At 49.8% G+C, this 23,671-nt stretch overlaps 1 protein-coding gene across 7 annotated transcripts in view; it reads right to left on the minus strand.

Annotated features, from left to right (window-relative positions):
* LOC106588129 (FH1/FH2 domain-containing protein 1-like) overlaps positions 1 to 23,671 on the minus strand; it is a 141,488-nt gene that overhangs the window by 12,511 nt on the left and 105,306 nt on the right. For all 7 annotated transcript variants that reach the window (XM_045708614.1, XM_045708616.1, XM_045708618.1 and 4 more), the window contains 8 exons: positions 19,254 to 19,420; positions 16,614 to 16,757; positions 12,410 to 12,615; positions 9,125 to 9,886; positions 8,358 to 8,513; positions 7,316 to 7,498; positions 5,903 to 6,022; positions 2,932 to 3,093 (listed from right to left, as the gene is read on the minus strand). In XM_045708614.1, the coding sequence (XP_045564570.1) occupies positions 2,932 to 3,093; positions 5,903 to 6,022; positions 7,316 to 7,498; positions 8,358 to 8,513; positions 9,125 to 9,886; positions 12,410 to 12,615; positions 16,614 to 16,757; positions 19,254 to 19,420 (1,900 nt within the window). The remainder of the gene's footprint in view (positions 1 to 2,931; positions 3,094 to 5,902; positions 6,023 to 7,315; positions 7,499 to 8,357; positions 8,514 to 9,124; positions 9,887 to 12,409; positions 12,616 to 16,613; positions 16,758 to 19,253; positions 19,421 to 23,671) is intronic.

Here is a 23,671-nt window from a genome sequence, read left to right on the forward strand (position 1 = left end):
GGTACCCCCTGTATATAGCCTCCACATTGACTCTGTACCGGTACCCCCTGTATATAGCCTCCACATTGACTCTGTACCGGTACCCCCTGTATATAACCTCCACATTGACTCTGTACCGGTACCCCCTGTATATAGCCTCCCCATTGACTCTGTACCGGTACCCCCTGTATATAGCCTCCACATTGACTCTGTACCGGTACCCCCCTGTATATAGCCTCCACATTGACTCTGTACCGTAACACCCTGTATATAGCCTCCACATTGACTCTGTACCGTAACACCCTGTATATAGCCTCCACATTGACTCTGTACCGTAACACCCTGTATATAGCCTCCACATTGACTCTGTACCGTAACACCCTGTATATAGCCTCCACGTTGACTCTGTACCGTAACACCCTGTATATAGCCTCCACGTTGACTCTGTACCGGTACCCCCTGTATATAGCCTCCACGTTGACTCTGTACCGGTACCCCCTGTATATAGCCTCCACATTGACTCTGTACCGGTACCCCCTGTATATAGCCTCCACATTGACTCTGTACCGGTACCCCCTGTATATAGCCTCCCACATTGACTCTGTACCGGTACCCCCTGTATATAGCCTCCACATTGACTCTGTACCGGTACCCCCTGTATATAGCCTCCACATTGACTCTGTACCGGTACCCCTTGTATATAGCCTCCACATTGACTCTGTACCGGTACCCCTTGTATATAGCCTCCACATTGACTCTGTACCGGTACCCCCTGTATATAGCCTCCACATTGACTCTGTACCGGTACCCCCTGTATATAGCCTCCACATTGACTCTGTACCGTAACCCCCTGTATATAGCCTCCACATTGACTCTGTACCGGTAACCCCCTGTATATAGCCTCCACATTGACTCTGTACCGTAACACCCTGTATATAGCCTCCACATTGACCCTGTACCGTAACACCCTGTATATAGCCTCCACATTGACCCTGTACCGTAACACCCTGTATATAGCCTCCACATTGACCCTGTACCGGTACCCACTGTATATAGCCTCCACATTGACTCTGTACCGGTACCCCCTGTATATAGCCTCCACATTGACTCTGTACCGTAACACCCTGTATATAGCCTCCACATTGACTCTGTACCGTAACACCCTGTATATAGCCTCCACATTGACTCTGTACCGGTACCCCCTGTATATAGCCTCCACATTGACTCTGTACCGTAACACCCTGTATATAGCCTCCACATTGACCCTGTACCGTAACACCCTGTATATAGCCTCCACATTGACCCTGTACCGTAACACCCTGTATATAGCCTCCACATTGACCCTGTACCGGTACCCACTGTATATAGCTTCCACATTGACTCTGTACCGGTACCCCCTGTATATAGCCTCCATATTGACTCTGTACCATAACACCCTGTATATAGCCTCCACATTGACTCTGTACCGGTACCCCCTGTATATAGCCTCCACATTGACTCTGTACCGTAACACCCTGTATATAGCCTCCACATTGACTCTGTACCGGTATCGGTTGTAAGGTCTACTACACCTGCTGTATTCAGCATTTCACTGTGAGGTCTACTACACCTGTTGTATTCATTATTTCACTGTGAGGTCTACTACACCTGTTGTATTCAGCATTTCACTGTGAGGTCTACTACACCTGTTGTATTCAGCATTTCACTGTGAGGTCTACTACACCTGTTGTATTCAGCATTTCACTGTGAGGTCTACTACACCTGTTGTATTCAGCATTTCACTGTGAGGTCTACTACACCTGTTGTATTCAGCATTTCACTGTGAGGTCTACACCTGTTGTATTCAGCATTTCACTGTGAGGTCTACTACACCTGTTGTATTCAGCATTTCACTGTGAGGTCTACTACACCTGTTGTATTCAGCATTTCACTGTGAGGTCTACTACACCTGTTGTATTCAGCATTTCACTGTGAGGTCTACTACACCTGTTGTATTCAGCATTTCACTGTGAGGTCTACTACACCTGTTGTATTCAGCATTTCACTGTGAGGTCTACTACACCTGTTGTATTCAGCATTTCACTGTGAGGTCTACTACACCTGTTGTATTCAGCATTTCACTGTGAGGTCTACTACACCTGCTGTATTCAGCATTTCACTGTGAGGTCTACTACACCTGTTGTATTCAGCATTTCACTGTGAGGTCTACTACACCTGTTGTATTCAGCATTTCACTGTGAGGTCTACTACACCTGTTGTATTCAGCATTTCACTGTAAGGTCTACTACACCTGTTGTATTCAGCATTTCACTGTGAGGTCTACTACACCTGTTGTATTCAGCATTTCACTGTGAGGTCTACTACACCTGTTGTATTCAGCATTTCACTGTAAGGTCTACTACACCTGTTGTATTCAGCATTTCACTGTGAGGTCTACTACACCTGTTGTATTCAGCATTTCACTGTGAGGTCTACTACACCTGTTGTATTCAGCATTTCACTGTAAGGTCTACTACACCTGTTGTATTCAGCATTTCACTGTGAGGTCTACTACACCTGTTGTATTCAGCATTTCACTGTGAGGTCTACTACACCTGTTGTATTCAGCATTTCACTGTGAGGTCTACTACACCTGTTGTATTCAGCATTTCACTGTGAGGTCTACTACACCTGTTGTATTCAGGATTTCACTGTGAGGTCTACTACACCTGTTGTATTCAGCATTTCACTGTGAGGTCTACTACACCTGTTGTATTCGGCCCATGTGACTAATAAAATGTTGATCAGATTTTTTGCTGCTTCATAGAACCTACAACCCAAATAAGCCTGTCCTAATTAAACTAGATCAAACTATATTTAAATCCCATGAATCTGTGGGGGGGACGGAGCAGAGTCATTGATTTCCATACAGCGCTACTTTTACCCAGGGTCCCCATCTACAGGGAGTCTTACTTTAGCAGAGCGTGTGATGGAGGGGATCTCAGAATAGACGTCGGAGGTGTCTGTGTAGTTGTCTACGATGAAGTTACAGGTGTGATGGAGCAGAGACTGTCTGTGGACTGTATCCTTCACCTCGGTTACCTTCTCCAAGTAGTTCAGCTCAAAACCTTTAGCCTGCAGAGAGAGGGACAGAGCCACGGGCGACAGAGCCAGGGACGGACAGAGCCAGGGACGGACAGAGCCAGGGGGACAGAGCCAGGGACGGACAGAGCCAGGGGGGACAGAGCCAGGGACGGACAGAGCCAGGGGGACAGAGCCAGGGACGGACAGAGACCAGGGACGGACAGAGCCAGGGAGCGGACAGAGACCAGGGACGGACAGAGCGACAGAGCCAGGGGGACAGAGCCAGGGGGGACAGAGCCAGGGACGGACAGAGAGGGAGGGTGACAGCGAGAGAGGGAGGGTGACAGAGAGAGAGAGGGAGGGTGACAGAGAGAGAGAGGGAGGGTGACAGAGAGAGAGAGGGAGGGTGACAGAGAGAGAGGGAGGGAGGGTGACAGAGAGAGGGAGGGAGGGTGACAGAGAGAGAGGGAGGGTGACAGAGAGAGAGCGAGGGTGACAGAGAGAGAGGGAGGGTGACAGAGAGAGAGAGGGTGACAGAGGGAGAGGGAGGGTGACAGAGAGAGAGGGAGGGTGACAGAGAGAGAGAGAGAGGGTGACAGAGAGAGAGGGAGGGTGACAGAGAGAGAGAGGGAGGGTGACAGAGAGAGAGGGAGGGAGACAGAGAGAGATGGTGACAGCGAGAGAGGGAGGGTGACAGAGAGAGAGGGAGGGAGGGTGACAGAGAGAGAGGGAGACAGATGGGCAGACAGAAAATCAGACAGGCAGGCGATATGACAGTCAGTCAGAGGTAAGATACATTAGACTCAAAACTACAACAATCAACCCATCTAACAATAAACAGTAAATATACCCTCCTGAACCGTTTCCTCCTTCCTCCTTCAGGATAAACATCTTCTAACCAGCTTAACCAACTCAAAGTCATTGTGAAGCCAAGTCATTGTGAAGCCAAGTCATTGTGAAGCCAAGTCATTGTGAAGCCAAGTCATTGTGAAGCCAAGTCATTGTGAAGCCAAGTCATTGTGAAGCCAAGTCATTGTGAAGCCAAGTCATTGTGAAGCCAAGTCATTGTGAAGCCAAGTCATTGTGAAGCCAAGTCATTGTGAAGCCAAGTCATTGTGAAGCCAAGTCATTGTGAAGCCAAGTCATTGTGAAGCCAAGTCATTGTGAAGCCAAGTCATTGTGAAGTCAAGTCATTGTGAAGTCAAGTCATTGTGAAGTCAAGTCATTGTGAAGCCAAGTCATTGTGAAGCCAAGTTATTGTGAAGCCAAGTCATTGTGAAGCCAAGTTATTGTGAAGCCAAGTCATTGTGAAGTCAAGTCATTGTGAAGCCAAGTCATTGTGAAGCCAAGTCATTGTGAAGCCAAGTCATTGTGAAGCCAAGTTATTGTGAAGCCAAGTTATTGTGAAGCCAAGTCATTGTGAAGCCAAGTTATTGTGAAGTCAAGTCATTGTGAAGCCAAGTCATTGTGAAGCCAAGTCATTGTGAAGCCAAGTCATTGTGAAGCCAAGTCATTGTGAAGTCAAGTCATTGTGAAGCCAAGTCATTGTGAAGCCAAGTCATTGTGAAGCCAAGTCATTGTGAAGCCAAGTCATTGTGAAGCCAAGTCATTGTGAAGCCATAAGGCAGGTGATTTGTACCAAGGCATTACAGCTTCCTGCTCCAGACAGCACGTAGTTCCTGTATTAACTGTGGGTTCAATCTAATCCCTTCACTCGTTGAAATTGTTAAAACAAAGTGTATAAAAACTATTCTAATAAAAGGCAACAGTTGGATGAAGATTCTCCAAACTTTTATAATCCAACAATTATTAACTGAATTATAGCACAGATACTGATTGGAGTTGAAGGGATTTTGGTGAGAATTGAGGTATTGAATTTATTGTCAAATATTGAGAAAACAAATATGCACTGATATATATATATTTTATTGTATCAGGTATATTTTTGTATATTTTGTGTTGAAATAAAGAACATTATTTGTGCCTCATTTGCATAAATACACCAGGTGTATTTGATTTGCATATATTATTAAAATTAACAAACATTTCAACTGTATTAAATTATTACTTTTTTAATTTTAATGAAATATAGTTCTTTCTCGTCTTTCTTGTGATGTGGAGACGATGTGTTAAATCCCTGACTAAGTTTTACCGTTCTGATTCAACGGGAAAAACGTATTCCATTTCCGGGGTGTTTTTCGACAGGCCATTATACAAACATTTCCGCGGTCGTAACGTTTACATTTACATTTTAAGTCATTTAGCAGACGCTCTTATCCAGAGCGACTTACAAATTGGTGGATTCACCTTATAATATCCAGTGGAACAGCCACTTTACAATAGTGCATCTAAATCTTTTAAGGGGGGGGTTAGAAGGATTACTTTATCCTATCCTAGGTATTCCTTAAAGAGGTGGGGTTTCAGGTGTCTCCGGAAGGTGGTGATTGACTCCGCTGTCCTGGCGTCGTGAGGGAGCTTGTTCCACCATTGGGGTGCCAGAGCAGCGAACAGCGTTAAGTGACAAGTGGATTTTTCGCACCCCCCTCGAACACAGGAAGTAGATGTTTTTTCGCACCCCCCTCAAACACAGGAAGAAAATGTTTTTTTGCACCCCACCTCAAACACAGGAAGTAGATATTTTTTGCAACCCCTCAAATACAGGAAGTAGATGTCTGAAAAAGACAGCTCCTCAGGTGGGCGGGTTCATGCACACTTGCTAGTCCACTTGAGGTGATATTTTTACATTGTTGTACGATACGAGGCCTTACCTTATATAGCCCTATGGGCCCTGGTCAACAGTAGTGCACCACTATACAGGGAACAGGGTTCCATTTGGGACGCAGAAGAACACCACACTTACACTGGTACTGTTGAGGAAGTTTCCAATGGCCAAAAGCGTTGCTAGGATGCGCTTAAAGGTTCTGTTTTTGGCGAGCTGCTCCATGCCTAGTTTCAGGTCGAAGAGAGGCTCAGCTATCTCCTGTACAGAGACGAAGAGAAGAGATGAACGAGGAGATTAACAACATTCAGGGGGAAGAGAGGCTCAGCTATCTCCCGTACAGAGACGAAGAGATTAACGACATTCAGGGGGAAGAGAGACTCAGCTATCTCCTGTATAGAGACGATCAGCTATCTCCTGTACAGAGACGAAGAGATTAACGACATTCAGGGGGAAGAGAGACTCAGCTATCTCCTGTACAGAGAGGCTCAGCTATCTCCTGTACAGAGACGAAGAGATTAACAACATTCAGGGGGAAGAGAGGCTCAGCTATCTCCTGTACAGAGACGAAGAGAAGAGATGAACGAGGATGAGGGAGGAGATTAACGACATTCAGGGGGAAGAGAGGCTCAGCTATCTCCTGTACAGAGAGGCTCAGCTATCTCCTGTACAGAGAGACTCAGCTGAGTCTCTCTGTACAGGAGATAGCTGAGTCTCTCTGTACAGGAGATAGCTGAGTCTCTCTGTACAGGAGATAGCTGAGTCTCTCTGTACAGGAGATAGCTGAGTCTCTCTGTACAGGAGATAGCTGAGTCTCTCTGTACAGGAGATAGCTGAGTCTCTCTGTACAGGAGATAGCTGAGTCTCTCTGTACAGGAGATAGCTGAGTCTCTCTGTACAGGAGATAGCCATCTCCTGTACAGAGACGAAGAGAAGAGATGAACGAGGATGACATTTTAGTCATTTAGCAGACTCTCTTATCCTCAGCTATCTCCTGTACAGAGATGAAGAGATTAACAACATTCAGGGGGAAGAGCGGCTCAGCTATCTCCTGTACAGAGACGAAGAGATTAACGACATTCAGGGGGAAGAGAGACTCAGCTATCTCCTGTACAGCGACGATGACATTTTACATTTTAGTCATTTAGCAGACTCTCTTATCCTCAGCTATCTCCTGTACAGAGACGAAGAGATTAACGACATTCAGGGGGAAACAAACTGCATCAAACAGGCTCGGCAGTCAGTGAGGATTCACAGTCCACTACACTAGTGCTGCACATGATGACTGGAGATGTAGGATACTCATGGGCCCAGATCAGTTTCTGAATGAGGCACGAGGACTATTCCATAGTGAGACTAGCAGAACACTAGCCTGGGCCCAGATCAGTTTCTGAATGAGGCACGAGGACTATTCCATAATGAGACTAGCAGAACACTAGCCTGGGCCCAGATCAGTTTCTGAATGAGGCACGAGGACTATTCCATAATGAGACTAGCAGAACAGACTGCATCCAAGGCCAGATGCTTTAGGAATACGGACCGCCCTGATCCTACCTTCTCCAGGGTTTCATAGTTGAGTTTGAAGGCCCAGAGCTGTAGTCGAGCGCTGAGGCCACTGATGGACGACAGGGTGAGGAGAAACTGTTCTGCTGAGCCCAGGGGGACGTCGGGGTTGGCCAGCTGAGCCTCCTGGATCTTCTGCTTCTCCTCCTCACTAGGAGTCATCGTCAGGATTTTCTACAAGACAACAGATGACTGGAGTTAGAGGCATGGATTTTCTAGAGGAGGAAGAGAGAGGGGGAGGACTGGAGGCATGGATTTTCTAGAGGAGGAAGAGAGAGAGAGGGATGACTGGAAAAGATGACTGGAGTCATGGATTTTCTAGAGGAGGAAGAGAGAGGGGGATGACTGGAGTCATGGATTTTCTAGAGGAAGAGAGAGAGGGATGACTGGAGTCATGGATTTTCTAGAGGAGGAAGAGAGAGGGGGATGACTGGAACAGATGACTAGAGTCATGGATTTTCTAGAGGAGGAAGAGGGAGAGGGATGACTGGAACAGATGACTGGAGTCATGGATTTTCTAGAGGGGGAAGAGAGGGAGTGACTGGAGTCATGGATTTTCTAGAGGAGGAAGAGAGAGAGGGAGAGACTGGAGTCATGGATTTTCTAGAGGGGGAAGAGCGAAGGGGAGGACTGGAGTCATGGATTTTCTAGAGGAGGAAGAGAGAGGGAGATGACTGGAGTCATGGATTTTCTAGAGGGGGAAGAGCGAAGGGGAGGACTGGAGGCATGGATTTGTACCACAGAGAAAGGAAAATCAGAGGACTAAGAAAGTGTGAGTAGTAGACATTTTGGTTATTTAAAAAAAAAAAAAGGTGCTTTATTGACAGAGAGATTTTCAGGTATACCGTCGTTGACAGTAAACACGAATTCATCTACACTAGAGAACTAGTGTACTTCTCCCCCTGAACCCTTCGCAGGTCACTGATGCTCTGTGTCAGAATGCACTGATCCTGGTGTAAACAGCCCTACAGATCCCGTTCAGTCGTAACTGTAACGGTAACAGCCCCACCCAGTGGTGGAAAGACAGTATCACCTCGATGCCTTCCTTGTTGATGGCAAACTCGTCAAAGTTGAGGATGGCGGTCTTGATGACGTGGACCGCCGGTAGTACGGTCATTCCGATGTTGATGGCGTTGCTCCTCTTAGAATCTAACACCAGTATCTCTGCCTTCTTCACTTCCGCTCCTTTCTGCAGGGACAAACGGCATAGAAAAGATTTACTATTCCCCCAGTCTATTCCCCCAGTCTATTCCCCCCAGTCTATTCCCCCCAGTCTATTCCCCCAGTCTATTCTCCCCAGTCTATTCCCCAGTCTATTCCCCATCCAGTCTATTCCCCCAGTCTATTCCCCCAGTCTATTCCCCCCAGTCTATTCCCCCAGTCTATTCCCCCCAGTCTATTCCCCCCAGTCTATTCCCCCCAGTCTATTCCCCCCAGTCTATTCCCCCAGTCTATTCCCCCAGTCTATTCCCCCAGTCTATTCCCCAGTCTATTCCCCCAGTCTATTCTCCAGTCTATTCCCCAGTCTATTCCCCAGTCTATTCTCCAGTCTATTCCCCAGTCTATTCCCCCAGTCTATTCTCCAGTCAATTCACCAACAGAGATTACAGTTAATATTGCTTTCACTTCATTCCTGCTTTACAGTACTTGAGACAGCTTTACATAGTTTACACAGGCAGTCCAATTGACAACTTTTGCCAATTATTTAGGCATATCTGATATTTTCCTTCATGTGTAAACAGCAACAAAAACACATGGAATCTGATCTTTTGATTTCTGAGCCGATGTAAATCACCTCACCTTTAGAGCAACGGGGAGCTCCTTGGCCTTGGACTCAAAGAGGTGTTCCAGCTTGGCCGTATCCACGGTGACCTTATCCAGCGATGCCCACACCGTCCCGCGTCCGAATTTACACTTCCTGGGACTGTCTGACTGTTTGAGTTCTTTCCAGAACAACTTGACCGTCTTTCTCTTCTTGGCAAAGGCCGGGTCTGGAAGCTGGGAAGAAGAGGAGGAGAAAGGCGGAGGTGGAGCTCCAGGAGGAGGTGGAGGAAGAGAGGAGCAGAGACCTCCACCCGGTGGGGGAGGAGGTGGAGGAGGAGGGGGACTCATACACGGAGCCCCGGGAGGAGGAGGAGGAGGAGGAGGAGGGGGTGGAGGAGCGGAGGCTAGTCCAGGCATAGGTGGAGGAGGAGGTGGGACGCCACCACCACCGCCGGCCCGTCCAACACCCACGTCAAAGACATCCACGTCCAGCACATCTATATCCTCTTCCTCCATGAGGTCAGAGAAGTCCAGGTCTTTGATCTTCAGAGCTTTGGAGCTGGGTTGAAGCAGGTCCCAGGTGTTTGCCTGTCTGTCCCTGGTCAGAGGGGTCATCTGGGTTCTCTCTAGGTTTCGGGAGTGGGTCTCTGCGTCGATGCTGTACTGCGGACGGACACGTCGGTTCTGCTGCTCCTCTGCCAGCCTGGCCCGCGCTGCCTGGGCACTGCCACCCAGACCCTGCAGCTCTGCCCTTCTGGAACTGCCGTCCTCGCTGGGTAGAGGCTGGGCCTGGTGGGCCTGGAGGAAAACGATCACTTAGTTCATCAAGTCCATCTGGATCGATTACAAAATGTGGCAATCGAAAGATTGAAAATTTGAATGATATTTTCCGTAAGCTGGACAGATATGAGTTTAAATTAAAATAAACACAATGCTGTTTTTTAATTCAGCTTCCTCCCCCTGCTACAGATCAGTCAGCATGTGTTCATCTCTGCTATATATCAGTCAGCATGTTCTTCATCTCTGCTATAGATCAGTCAGCATGTGTTCCTCTCTGCTATAGATCAGTCAGCATGTTCTTCCTCTCTGCTATAGATCAGTCAGCATGTTCTTCATCTCTGCTATAAATCAGTCAGCTATAGATCAGTCAGCATGTTCTTCATCTCTGCTATAAATCAGTCAGCTATAGATCAGTCAGCATGTGTCCATCTCTGCTATAGATCAGTCAGCATGTGTCCATCTCTGCTATAGATCAGTCAGCATGTGTCCATCTCTGCTATAGATCAGTCAGCATGTTTTTCATCTCTGCTATATATCAGTCAGCTATAGATCAGTCAGCATGTGTCCATCTCTGCTATAGATCAGTCAGCATGTGTCCATCTCTGCTATAGATCAGTCAGCATGTGTCCATCTCTGCTATAGATCAGTCAGCATGTGTCCATCTCTGCTATAGATCAGTCAGCATGTGTCCATCTCTGCTATAGATCAGTCAGCATGTGTCCATCTCTGCTATAGATCAGTCAGCATGTGTCCATCTCTGCTATAGATCAGTCAGCATGTGTCCATCTCTGCTATAGATCAGTCAGCATGTGTCCATCTCTGCTATAGATCAGTCAGCATGTGTCCATCTCTGCTATAGATCAGTCAGCATGTGTCCATCTCTGCTATAGATCAGTCAGCATGTGTCCATCTCTGCTATAGATCAGTCAGCTATAGATCAGTCAGCATGTGTCCATCTCTGCTATAGATCAGTCAGCATGTGTCCATCTCTGCTATAGATCAGTCAGCTATATATCAGTCAGCATGTGTTCCTCTCTGCTATAGATCAGTCAGCATGTGTCCATCTCTGCTATAGATCAGTCAGAATGTCCATCTCTGCTATAGATCAGTCAGCATGTGTCCATCTCTGCTATAGATCAGTCAGCATGTGTACTGCTATAGTGCTGTGTATTCTTAGATCAGTCAGCATGTTTTCATCTCTCTCAGTCTGCTATAGATCAGTCAGCATGTGTCCATCTCTGCTATAGATCAGTCAGCATGTGTCCATCTCTGCTATAGATCAGTCAGCATGTGTATCTCTCTGCTATAGATCAGTCAGCATGTGTTTATCTCTGCTATAGATCAGTCAGCATGTGTATCTCTCTGCTATAGATCAGTCAGCATGTGTATCTCTGCTATAGATCAGTCAGCATGTGTTTCTCTCTGCTACAGATCAGTTAGCATGTGTCCAACTTACTATATTTTGAAGTGAAAAACGATTATTTATTAACCTATTTATTAAAAAAAAAATACAAACTTCTATTTATCGATTAATCGGCCCCAGCTAGCGCCCATCAACTAACGGATTCTGAAAGACTGGTGTTAAACTCATCTCTACTCTACCTAGGGTGGTGTAACAGACCCAGTTTCAGGCCTCATCTCTACTCTACCTAGGGTGGTGTTTCAGGCCTTATGTCTAGTCGCTATAGGTTTGAATCTGACCTACTTGACACTTGCCTGACGACTCAAACCGAATTATTCCGTTGTTCTACGTTCCCTACATACTTCAGTCCGAGACTGCCATCGTTGAAGTCGTTTGCGGTGACGTCAAAATGTGGGGGGTGTTGGGCAGCGGTCTAAGACACTGCATCGCAGCGCTAGCAGTGCCACTAGAGATTCTGGGTTCGAGTCCAGGCTCTGTCGCAGCCGGCCGCGACCGGGAGACCCATTGGGGCGGCGCACAATTGGCCCAGCGTCGTCCGGGTTAGGGGAGGGTTTGGCCGGCAGGGATATCGTTGTCCCATCGCGCTCTAGCGACTCCTGTGGCGAGCCGGGCGCAGTGCACGCTGACCGGGTCGCCAGGTGTACGGTTGTTTCCTCCGACACATTGGTGCGGCTTCAAGAAACAGTGCGGCTTGGTTGGGTTGTGTCCGTACGGGAGTCGTAGCGATGAGGCAAGACTGTAACTACCAATCTGATACCACGGATTTGAGGAGAAAAAAAAGGGGTGTTGTATAAAAAGTCATCAAAGAGTATCAAAAAAGAATGACAATTTTTCAAAACGCTGCTTTACTCACGTGTGTTCCCCATCGGTTTCTAGGACCAATCAGAACAGTTAGAATTTGTTCACGTTCTAGAAATTGGTCGGGGAGGTACTCAGATGCAAACTCATTGCGGATAAGTATCTGACGTCCGTGGACGTGGCCTAGCGTTTGTCTGAGCAAGGAGTTTGGGTAGCCAGACAAACTTGACACAACCTCTCTGTATGTTCCCCACTGTCATCCTCTATCTGTTCAATAAAGTCCGAACATTTGATTGAAACAGGCACTAATTAATTCCCACCTTGAGGTTAGATAGACGCTCCTTCACACTGCTACCAGCCCTGCCCAGCCCTCTGTGATCCTCTGGCTCTCCGGAGAGGCTCTCCTCGGGGTCAGGGTCGGTGCCTGACGGGCTCTTCAGGGGACCGGCCGAGGAGTTCTTGGCGTAAAGCATGTTCAGCATTAACTTCTTCTCATTGGACAGGGTGTTCTGTTGGACACTGACACCTACAGGACAGGAGGGGAAGGACAACTGTATGTTACGATCATCCTATTCACACACATAGCATTATATATATATATATATATAAAATGACAATTACACATTCCCTAACTTGAGACAATCTGTGACATTGTGTTGTGTGGCCTTTTTATTGTCCCCAGCACAAGGTGCACCTGTGTAATGATCATGCTGTTTTATCAGCTACTTGATATGCCACACCTGTCAGGTGGATGGATTATCTTGACAAAGGGCTGAAATGCTCACTAACTGGGATATAAACAAATTTGTGCACACCATTTGAGAGAAATAAGCTTTTTGTGCATATGGAACATTTCTGGATTGTTTTATTTTTGAGATATATATATAGATATATATAGATATAGATATAGATATAGATATATATACACAGAAAATGACATTACAAAAAATGACAGCAGCTCCATGCCATGTTGTTGTAGCCACATCTTTCACAGGTCAGGAAAGCCATAGATCCACACAACATGGCATTTCAAAATGCAATAGAAACCTATTGTCTTTTCCTGCACTCCATAACAGGATGTCAACATTACGTGTACACGAAAAACAATCAGAGGAAATCTTCCCTCTGAACTGGCCAACATGCGAGCGCTGTTCCTCAGTAGATCCTAACAGGCTGACAGCGATAGCAACACCAACTCACCAACCCATCCGCTGACAACCAGCGTCCCTCTGCCTCTCCTTCTACTGCAAAACACCTCTTCACACGCAGACGCAATCCATCTACAGCAAGTTCTCTTATTGGGTACCCTGTTCAACTCTGACCCTACGCTGTCTGGAGCCTGTTCTACCTGGTCATTAATAATCACCCACCTGGTGTCCCAGGTCTAAATCAGGCCCTGTGTAGAGGGGGTTTCACCCACCTGGTGTCCCCAGGTCTAAATCAGTCCCTGATTAGAGGGGGAATCCCCCACCTGGTGTCCCCAGGTCTAAATCAGTCCCTGATTAGAGGGGGAATCCCCCACCTGGTGTCCCAGGTCTAAATCAGTCCCTGATTAGAGGGGGAATCCCCCACCTGGTGTCCCAGGTCTAAATCAGTCCCTGATTAGAGGGGGAATCACCCACCTGGTGTCCCAGGTCTAAATCAGGCCCTGATTAGAGGGGGAATCACCCACCTGGTGTCCCAGGTCTAAATCAGTCCCTGATTAGAGGGGGAATCCCCCACCTGGTGTCCCAGGTCTAAATCGGTCCCTGATTAGAGGGGGAATCCCCCACCTGGTGTCCCAGGTCTAAATCGGTCCCTGATTAGAGGGGAAATCCCCCCACCTGGTGTCCCAGGTCTAAATCAGTCCCTGATTAGAGGGGGAATCCCCCACCTGGTGTCCCAGGTCTAAATCAGTCCCTGATTAGAGGGGAACCCCCCACCTGGTGTCCCAGGTCTAAATCAGTCCCTGATTAGAGGGGAATCCCCCACCTGGTGTCCCAGGTCTAAATCAGTCCCTGATTAGAGGGGGAATCCCCCACCTGGTGTCCCAGGTCTAAATCGGTCCCTGATTAGAGGGGAATCCCCCACCTGGTGTCCCAGGTCTAAATCGGTCCCTGATTAGAGGGGGAATCCCCCACCTGGTGTCCCAGGTCTAAATCGGTCCCTGATTAGAGGGGGGGAACAATTAAAAATGTCAGCGGTTGAATTTCAGGGCTCTATTTAGTGCACTACATTTGACCAGGTCCCATAGCTCTAGACAAAAGTAGCTTACTATATAGGGACTAGGGTGGCCTTTGGTGCGGAGAACAACACTCCTCACCATTGACCTTGCGTCGCAACACATTCCCTGTCAGTCAGATCAGGAAAGGGAAACCAGATCGTCATCTATAAGTAGAAGCAGTTGACGCGTCTAACCCATCCTAACTGGGCTAGTCTTGGGACGTTGGGGGCCGTAAGGGCCACGGTCAGGTTGGAGTCCCAAGTGGTCCCCTGTTCCCTTTAGAGTGCACTACTTTAGACCACACAGCCTTTGGGCCCTGGTCCTCTGGTCAACAGTAGTGCACTCTAAAGGGAATAGGGAGACATTTGGGGTGTAGTCCCAGACTGTTTAGGACTGGGTCATTTGTCTCCTGGCCACTGGGGAGGAAGAGATGGAATCTGCCCCCCGTTATCTTCAAAGCCAGACGAAAATAAACTATTTTGGGTTGAAATTAGCTACTGGATATGAGCATTCCACAACAGAGCGTCGCTGGAGGACCGGACAGAGCGTCGCTGGAGGACCGGACAGAGCGTCGCTGGAGGACCGGACAGAGCGTCGCTGGAGGACCGGACAGAGCGTCGCTGGAGGACCGGACAGAGCGTCACTGACCTCCGAGGCTGGAGGACCGGACAGAGCGTCGCTGGAGGACCGGACAGAGCGTCGCCGGAGGACCGGACAGAGCGTCGCTGCCCTCAACTATCTTGGTCTGTTTTGAATTCAGTTCATCTGCAGGTACAACCTATGGAAGTGGTTGACAAACCTCTGGTTTTCAGTTGTGACCTACCCAAAAGGAGTTATCTCGCGGTCCGCCAGATTACCTGAGGAATGTTTGTAGCCACAACCTTGACTGTAACTCAACTGAAACCCATCAGACATCATCCACCAACCCAACAGTGGGTCTCAGTCCACCATTATGGAAACAAACTACACACTTTCAAGCTGGTCCCTGTATAACATACAGCCAGTAGACAGGCCGGTCCCTGTATAACATACAGCCAGTAGACAGGCCGGTCCCTGTATAACATACAGCCAGTAGACAGGCCGGTCCCTGTATAACATACAGCCAGTAGACAGGCCGGTCCCTGTATAACATACAGCCAGTAGACAGGCCGGTCCCTGTATAACATACAGCCAGTAGACAGGCCGGTCCCTGTATAACATACAGCCAGTAGACAGGCCGGTCCCTGTATAACATACAGCCAGTAGACAGGCCGGTCCCTGTATAACATACAGCCAGTAGACAGGCCGGTCCCTGTATAACATACAGCCAGTAGACAGGCCGGTCCCTGTATAACATACAGCCAGTAGACAGGCCGGTCCCTGTATAACATACAGCCAGTAGACAGGCCGGTCCCTGTATAACATACAGCCAGTAGACAGGCCGGTCCCTGTATAACATACAGCCAGTAGACAGGCCGGTCCCTGTATAACATACAGCCAGTAGACAGGCCGGTCCCTGTATAACATACAGCCAGTAGACAGGCCGGTCCCTGTATAACATACAGCCAGTAGACAGGCCGGTCCCTGTATAACATACAGCCAGTAGACAGGCCGGTCCCTGTATAACATACAGCCAGTAGACAGGCCGGTCCCTGTATAACATACAGCCAGTAGACAGGCCGGTCCCTGTATAACATACAGCCAGTAGACAGGCCGGTCCCTGTATAACATACAGCCAGTAGACAGGCCGGTCCCTGTATAACATACAGCCAGTAGACAGGCCGGTCCCTGTATAACATACAGCCAGTAGACAGGCCGGTCCCTGTATAACATACAGCCAGTAGACAGGCCGGTCCCTGTATAACATACAGCCAGTAGACAGGCCGGTCCCTGTATAACATACAGCCAGTAGACAGGCCGGTCCCTGTATAACATACAGCCAGTAGACAGGCCGGTCCCTGTATAACATACAGCCAGTAGACAGGCCGGTCCCTGTATAACATACAGCCAGTAGACAGGCCGGTCCCTGTATAACATACAGCCAGTAGACAGGCCGGTCCCTGTATAACATACAGCCAGTAGACAGGCCGGTCCCTGTATAACATACAGCCAGTAGACAGGCCGGTCCCTGTATAACATACAGCCAGTAGACAGGCCGGTCCCTGTATAACATACAGCCAGTAGACAGGCCGGTCCCTGTATAACATACAGCCAGTAGACAGGCCGGTCCCTGTATAACATACAGCTAGTATAATATATATAAATATAATATTTAGTCAGTAGAAGGGGCAGAGGGGAAGGGGCAGTAGATTTAGAAAGAGGGTTGGATGTTAATCTCTTGCCTGGATCATTATGGGTCGCCTGGGTGTCTGCTGGGTGAGGCTGCTCCAGGGCGCTCTGGATGGGGCCAGTCTCTCCTGAGACCTGCTCCCCTGCGTGGAGCTCCGGCTGGGGCTCTGTTTCTGAACCGCTGGCCTGGAATGAGGCTGTTGGCGCACACACAGACAAAAAAAAAAAAAAATAAGTAAAAACATTCACAACTGAATCAAGTACATTTTAAATAATGCATGAGTGAATTTCCATTTGAAATGTTACTGGTAGAGCATAATGCCAGTGAATCTACTCCAGAGAAATAACCCCCCCAGACTCACATTCAACTTCAATGTGAAAGGCCCTCTGCCCTGCTAAAGTCTTTTCACTTGTCTGAGTGTGTGGCAGAGGCAGAGAGGCTCTGAGTGGCCAGAGTGGGAGGGACAGAGAAAGAGAGCGAGAAAGGAGAGCGAAAGAGAGAAAGAGAAAGGAGAGAAAGGAGAGAGAAAGGAGAGAGAGAGAGAGAGAAAGGAGAGAGAAAGGAGAGAGAGAGAAAGAAAGGAGAGAGAGAGAGAGAGAGAGAAAGAGAGAAAGAGAGAGAGAGAGAGAGAGAGAGAGAGAGAGAGAGAAAGGAGAGAGAGAGAGAGAGAGAGAGAGAGAGAGAGAGAGAGAGAGAGAGAGAGAGAGAGAGAGAGAGAGAGAGAGAGAGAAAGGAGAGAGAGAGAGAGAGAGAGAGAGAGAGAGAGAGAGAGAGAGAGAGAGAGAGAGAGAGAGAGAGAGAGAGAGAGAGAGAGAGAGAGAGAGAGAGAGAGAGAGAGAGAGAGAGAGAGAGAGAGAGAGAGAGAGAGAGAGAGAGAGAGAGAGAGAGAGAGAGAGAGAGAGAGAGAGAGAGAGAGAAAGGAGAGAGAGAGAGAGAAAGGAGAGAGAGAGAGAAAGGAGAGAGAGAGAGAGAGGAGAGAGAGAGGAGAGAGAGAGAGAGGAGAGAGAGAGGAGAGAGAGAGAGAGAGAGAGAGAGAGAGAGAGGGAGAGAGAGAGGGAGAGAGGGAGAGAGAGGGAGGGAGAGAGAGGGATGTAGTGCTGGGCTGCCAGGGAGGAGGAGGGAGGGAGGGAGGGAGGGAGGGAGGAAGTGACTCTAGAGCCAGACTTCCAGAGTCATGCAGGGGTCTGAGACTTCATGGGAACCTAGATGCCTCCCATCAGATCTCAGAGCTGGAAGCCCCGTTCAGACAGAACTGGTATTACTAGACTCGTTGGTTACATCATTATTACCCCAGCACGACGACCATTCACACCCGATTCCTTTTTCCAAACTGCCTGGAAATCTTCAGATATTTAATTTTCAATTAACCCTTATGACAGAAGCCTGGGAGGGTTTTTTTATTCTAGGTTTGAAGATATTAAACATCCGTGTTTAGTGGGTAATAGGCTATACTGGTGACTCGTGCTTTCAAATGTACAGGTGTCCCCCATAATGCATCACTGGAGGAAGTGTGATAATGTACAGGTGTCCCCCATAATGCATCACTGGAGGAAGTGTGATAATGTACAGGTGTCCCCCATAATGCGTCACTGGAGGAAGTGTGATAATGTACAGGTGTCCCCCATAATGCATCACTGGAGGAAGTGTGATAATGTACAGGTGTCCCCCATAATGCATCACTGGAGGAAGTGTGATAATGTACAGGTGTCCCCCATAATGCATCACTGGAGGAAGTGTGATCATAATTCTTATGTGAGTGATCCACAGTAGACCCCTAGGTCTATTCCTCCTCAGTAACTAGTACTATTCCAGGTCTATTCCAGGTCTATTCCTCCTCTATTCCAGGTCTATTCCTCCTCTATTCCAGGTCTATTCCAGGTCTATTCCTCCTCTATTCCAGGTCTATTCCTCCTCTATTCCAGGTCTATTCCTCCTCTATTCCAGGTCTATTCCTCCTCTAACTATTCCAGGTCTATTCCTCCTCTAACTATTCCAGGTCTATTCCTCCTCTAACTATTCCAGGTCTATTCCTCCTCTAACTATTCCAGGTCTATTCCTCCTCTAACTATTCCAGGTCTATTCCTCCTCTAACTATTCCAGGTCTATTCCTCCTCTATTCCAGGTCTATTCCAGGTCTATTCCTCTAACTATTCCAGGTCTATTCCTCCTCTATTCCAGGTCTATTCCTCCTCTATTCCAGGTCTATTCCTCCTCTATTCCAGGTCTATTCCTCCTCTATTCCAGGTCTATTCCTCCTCTATTCCAGGTCTATTCCTCCTCTATTCCAGGTCTATTCCAGGTCTCTAATGAGAAACTCTCGAACCTTCCCAGCATGAGTTGAGGTGATGTTGGGTAACTTCCTGTCTGACACTGCAGGGCCTGGACTTCTCCAATCTGACTGGAAACGGAGTAAGGATTTATCCAATCCTCCTCTCGCTCCCGACAACACTTCACCATTCTGAGATGTTGTGATGACGCACAAAGTGTTCGCCGACCACGCCGAGCACCATGTGCATGTCACTAACAATTAGGACGGTTCAATGAGGGGTCTGAGAGGAGAGATGTTTCCAGGACAGGGCTCTACCGGGTCAGGCTGTTAGGGGGTACTGTACCTGGGACCAGGGTAAAGGCTGGTTTCAGATGGGGTATCTGGGCTAGAGGACGAGGGTACGGAAGGGTTAGGGTACTGTACCTTCAGTGGGTGTACTGGGGCTGCTGTCTGCAGACGAGGTCTCCTCCTCGGCCCTGGGGGACGTGACTATGGGGTCATCCTGGGACAGTTTATCCTGGAGCTTCTCGTGTTGGCTCCTACTCGTCTTCTCCCACTGGGTGGCGACCAGGTTGCGGAGGAAGGTGCCTCTACAGGAACACAGACATGGAGGAAACTGGGAGGTGACTGAGCCGACATGGAGGAAACTGGGAGGTGACTGAGCCGACACGGAGGGATGGACAACACCATTACGGGGCCAAGCAAGGCAAAAAAACCCAAATCATCCAGGATCACAGCAACAAAACAATAGATTGGATCAGACAGATTAGAAGAGAGAGTAAAACCCACAGGACCTGAACCAAACAAACTGATTATAGTCTAGAAATACAGAAATATAATTTATAAACCAAAATAATTTGATGTTCATTCCCCAGAACAGGAACCATACCCTGAAGCATGGCTGTAACAGCCATTACACTCCTCGGCCCCTGCCACAGATACGCTGCCCACGTTCTCAGATGGCAAGGTCCAAGCCAGCGACAGAAGCCAAGCCAACCACCACATCCCCCCTCACACCCACCACACCAGGAACTCTCCCTCTCTCCCCCCCCTCCCTCCCTCTCTCTCTCTCTCTCCTCCCTCCGTCCCTCCCTCCTCCCTCCCTCCCTCTCTCCCCCCCTTCCTCCCTCCCTCTCTCTCCCCCCCCCTCACACCCACCACACCACATCCCCCCACCACACCACACCACATCCCCCCTCACAACCACCACACCACATCCCCCCCCTCCCTCCTCTCTCTCTCTCTCTCTCCCTCCCTCCCCCCCTCTCCCTCTCTCTCCCTCCCTCCCTCCCTCCCTCCTCTCTCCCCCTCTCCCCCCCTCTCTCTCCCCCCAGGGGAGGACTCAACAGGGGCGAGCAGCTACTCCAGATAAAACAGGCCCCCTGGATCACTGCAATACATCACTCAGATTTACTGCTTTTAATCTCCAAGTTATTAAGTATTGAGTCGTTTCATCTTACCGTCCAAAGGGACTGTATGCAGCCTGTTATAACCTGGTATCCCCTGTGGACCGGTTCGTATGCAGCCCGTTATAACCTCGTATCCCCTGTGGACCGGTTCGTACATAAAGGGACTGTATGCAGCCTGTTATAACCTCGTATCCCCTGTGGACCGGTTCGTATGCAGCCTGTTATAACCTCGTATCCCCTGTGGACCGGTTCGTATGCAGCCTGTTATAACCTCGTATCCCCTGTGGACCGGTTCGTATGCAGCCTGTTATAACCTGGTATCTCCTGTGGACCGGTTCGTACATAAAGGGACTGTATGCAGCCTGTTATAACCTCATATCTCCTGTGGACCGGTTCGTACATAAATCATGAATTTAGGCTGCAAAGGCGTAGATTTCCTCCTTAACTCGATTTTACTTCATATTCATCCTCTACAGCTCCAACCCAACATCAACATGTGAAAATGGCTTTTCTATGTTTTATAGTAAAAAAAAAAAAAGGAGGAAGATAAGTGTTTACAATGACATCGTCAACCAATTAGTAGGCAATTAGTAGGCAATGCCTGCTCATAATTGGTTAATATCACATGATTCACATTCATGATGTCATTGGAAATACTTATTTTCCTCCATCTTTTTTTTCTTCTACAAAACATAGAAATGTTTAACGGTCACTTTTTTTTTTTGTACCTTTATTTAACTCCGCTCTAGCCGCTAGGCTACCCGCCTCCCGTCCACTCCGCTCTAGCCGCTAGGCTACCCGCCTCCCGTCCACTCCGCTCTAGCCGCTAGGCTACCCGCCTCCCGTCCACTCCGCTCTAGCCGCTAGGCTACCCGCCTCCCGTCCACTCCGCTCTAGCCGCTAGGCTACCCGCCTCCCGTCCACTCCGCTCTAGCCGCTAGGCTACCCGCCTCCCGTCCACTCCCGCTCTAGCCGCTAGGCTACCCGCCTCCCGTCCACTCCGCTCTAGCCGCTAGGCTACCCGCCTCCGTCCACTCCGCTCTAGCCGCTAGGCTACCCGCCTCCCGTCCACTCCGCTCTAGCCGCTAGGCTACCCGCCTCCCGTCCACTCCGCTCTAGCCGCTAGGCTACCCGCCTCCCGTCCACTCCGCTCTAGCCGCTAGGCTACCCGCCTCCCGTCCACTCCGCTCTAGCCGCTAGGCTACCCGCCTCCCGTCCACTCCGCTCTAACCGCTAGGCTACCCCGCCGCCCCTCCACTCCGCTCCAACCGCTAGGCTACCCCGCCACCCCTCCACTCCCGCTCCAACCGCTAGGCTACCCCGCCGCCCCTCCACTCCGCTCCAACCGCTAGGCTACCCCGCCGCCCCTCCACTCCGCTCCAACCGCTAGGCTACCCCGCCGCCCCTCCACTCCGCTCCAACCGCTAGGCTACCCCGCCGCCCCTCCACTCCGCTCCAACCGCTAGGCTACCCCGCCGCCCCTCCACTCCGCTCTAACCGCTAGGCTACCCCGCCGCCCCTCCACTCCGCTCTAACCGCTAGGCTACCCCGCCGCCCCTCCACTCCACTCTAACCGCTAGGCTACCCCGCCGCCCCTCCACTCCACTCTAACCGCTAGGCTACCCCGCCGCCCCTCCACTCCACTCTAACCGCTAGGCTACCCCGCCGCCCCTCCACTCCACTCTAACCGCTAGGCTACCCCGCCGCCCCTCCACTCCACTCTAACCGCTAGGCTACCCCGCCGCCCCTCCACTCCACTCTAACCGCTAGGCTACCCCGCCGCCCCTCCACTCCACTCTAACCGCTAGGCTACCCCGCCGCCCCTCCACTCCACTCTAACCGCTAGGCTACCCCCGCCGCCCCTCCACTCCACTCTAACCGCTAGGCTACCCCGCCGCCCCTCCACTCCACTCTAACCGCTAGGCTACCCCGCCGCCCCTCCACTCCACTCTAACCGCTAGGCTACCCCGCCGCCCCTCCACTCCACTCTAACCGCTAGGCTACCCCGCCGCCCCTCCACTCCACCCGCTAGGCTACCCCGCCGCCCCTCCACTCCACCCGCTAGGCTACCTCGCCGCCCCTCCACTCCACTCTAACCGCTAGGCTACCCCGCCGCCCCTCCACTCCACTCTAACCGCTAGGCTACCCCGCCGCCCCTCCACTCCACTCTAACCGCTTGGCTACCCGCCGCCCCTCCACTCCAACCACTAGGCTACCCGCCGCCCCTCCACTCCAACCACTAGGCTACCCGCCGCCCCTCCACTCCAACCACTAGGCTACCCGCCGCCCCTCCACCCCTAACCACTAGGCTACCCGCCGCCCCTCCACTCTAACCACTAGGCTACCCGCCGCCCCTCCACCCTAACCACTAGGCTACCCGCCGCCCCTCCACTCTAACCACTAGGCTACCCGCCGCCCCTCCACTCTAACCACTAGGCTACCCGCCGCCCCTCCACTCTAACCACTAGGCTACCCGCCACCCCTCCACTCTAACCACTAGGCTACCCGCCGCCCCTCCACTCTAACCACTAGGCTACCCTGCCGCCCCTCCACTCTAACCACTAGGCTACCTGCCGCCCCTCCACTCTAACCACTAGTCTACCCTGCCGCCCCTCCACTCTAACCACTAGTCTACCTGCCGCCCCTCCACTCTAACCACTAGGCTACCCGCCGTTTCCCTTTAATCTGTTGTCATGTGATGAATCTTACACCTTCAGTTCTGCTCCATCTGTCTGTTGAACCTGTCATGATAAAACCCTGTTAAATTGATTGGTTGAACCCAACTTTAAATCATAAACCGCAGACCACACCGTTAATATCAACACACCATTTCAAAATGGACGCCAACACACCATAACACCCAGGCTACGTCCCAATTGGCACCCTATTCAATACATAGTCCACTACTTTTGACCATTAGAACCCTATTGGCGCTGGTCTAAAGTAGTGCACTATATAGGGAATAGGGCTCTGGTCTATAGTAGTACCACTATATAGGGAATAGGGCTCTGGTCTATAGTAGTGCCACCATATAGGGAATAGGGCTCTGGTCTATAGTAGTGCCACCATATAGGGAATAGGGCTCTGGTCTATAGTAGTACCACTATATAGGGAATAGGGCTCTGGTCTATAGTAGTACCACTATATAGGGAATAGGGCTCTGGTCTATAGTAGTACCACTATATAGGGAATAGGGCTCTGGTCTATAGTAGTACCACTATATAGGGAATAGGGCTCTGGTCTATAGTAGTACCACTATATAGGGAATAGGGCTCTGGTCTATAGTAGTACCACTATATAGGGAATAGGGCTCTGGTCTATAGTAGTACCACTATATAGGGAATAGGGCTCTGGTCTATAGTAGTACCACTATATAGGGAATAGGGCACCATTTGGGACACAGCCATGACCCCCAGCTCCCAGAAAGCAGCA

The sequence above is a fragment of the Salmo salar genome, chromosome ssa26 (assembly GCF_905237065.1).
Source record: "Salmo salar chromosome ssa26, Ssal_v3.1, whole genome shotgun sequence".
In the NCBI taxonomy this organism is placed as follows: Eukaryota; Metazoa; Chordata; class Actinopteri; order Salmoniformes; family Salmonidae; genus Salmo; species Salmo salar.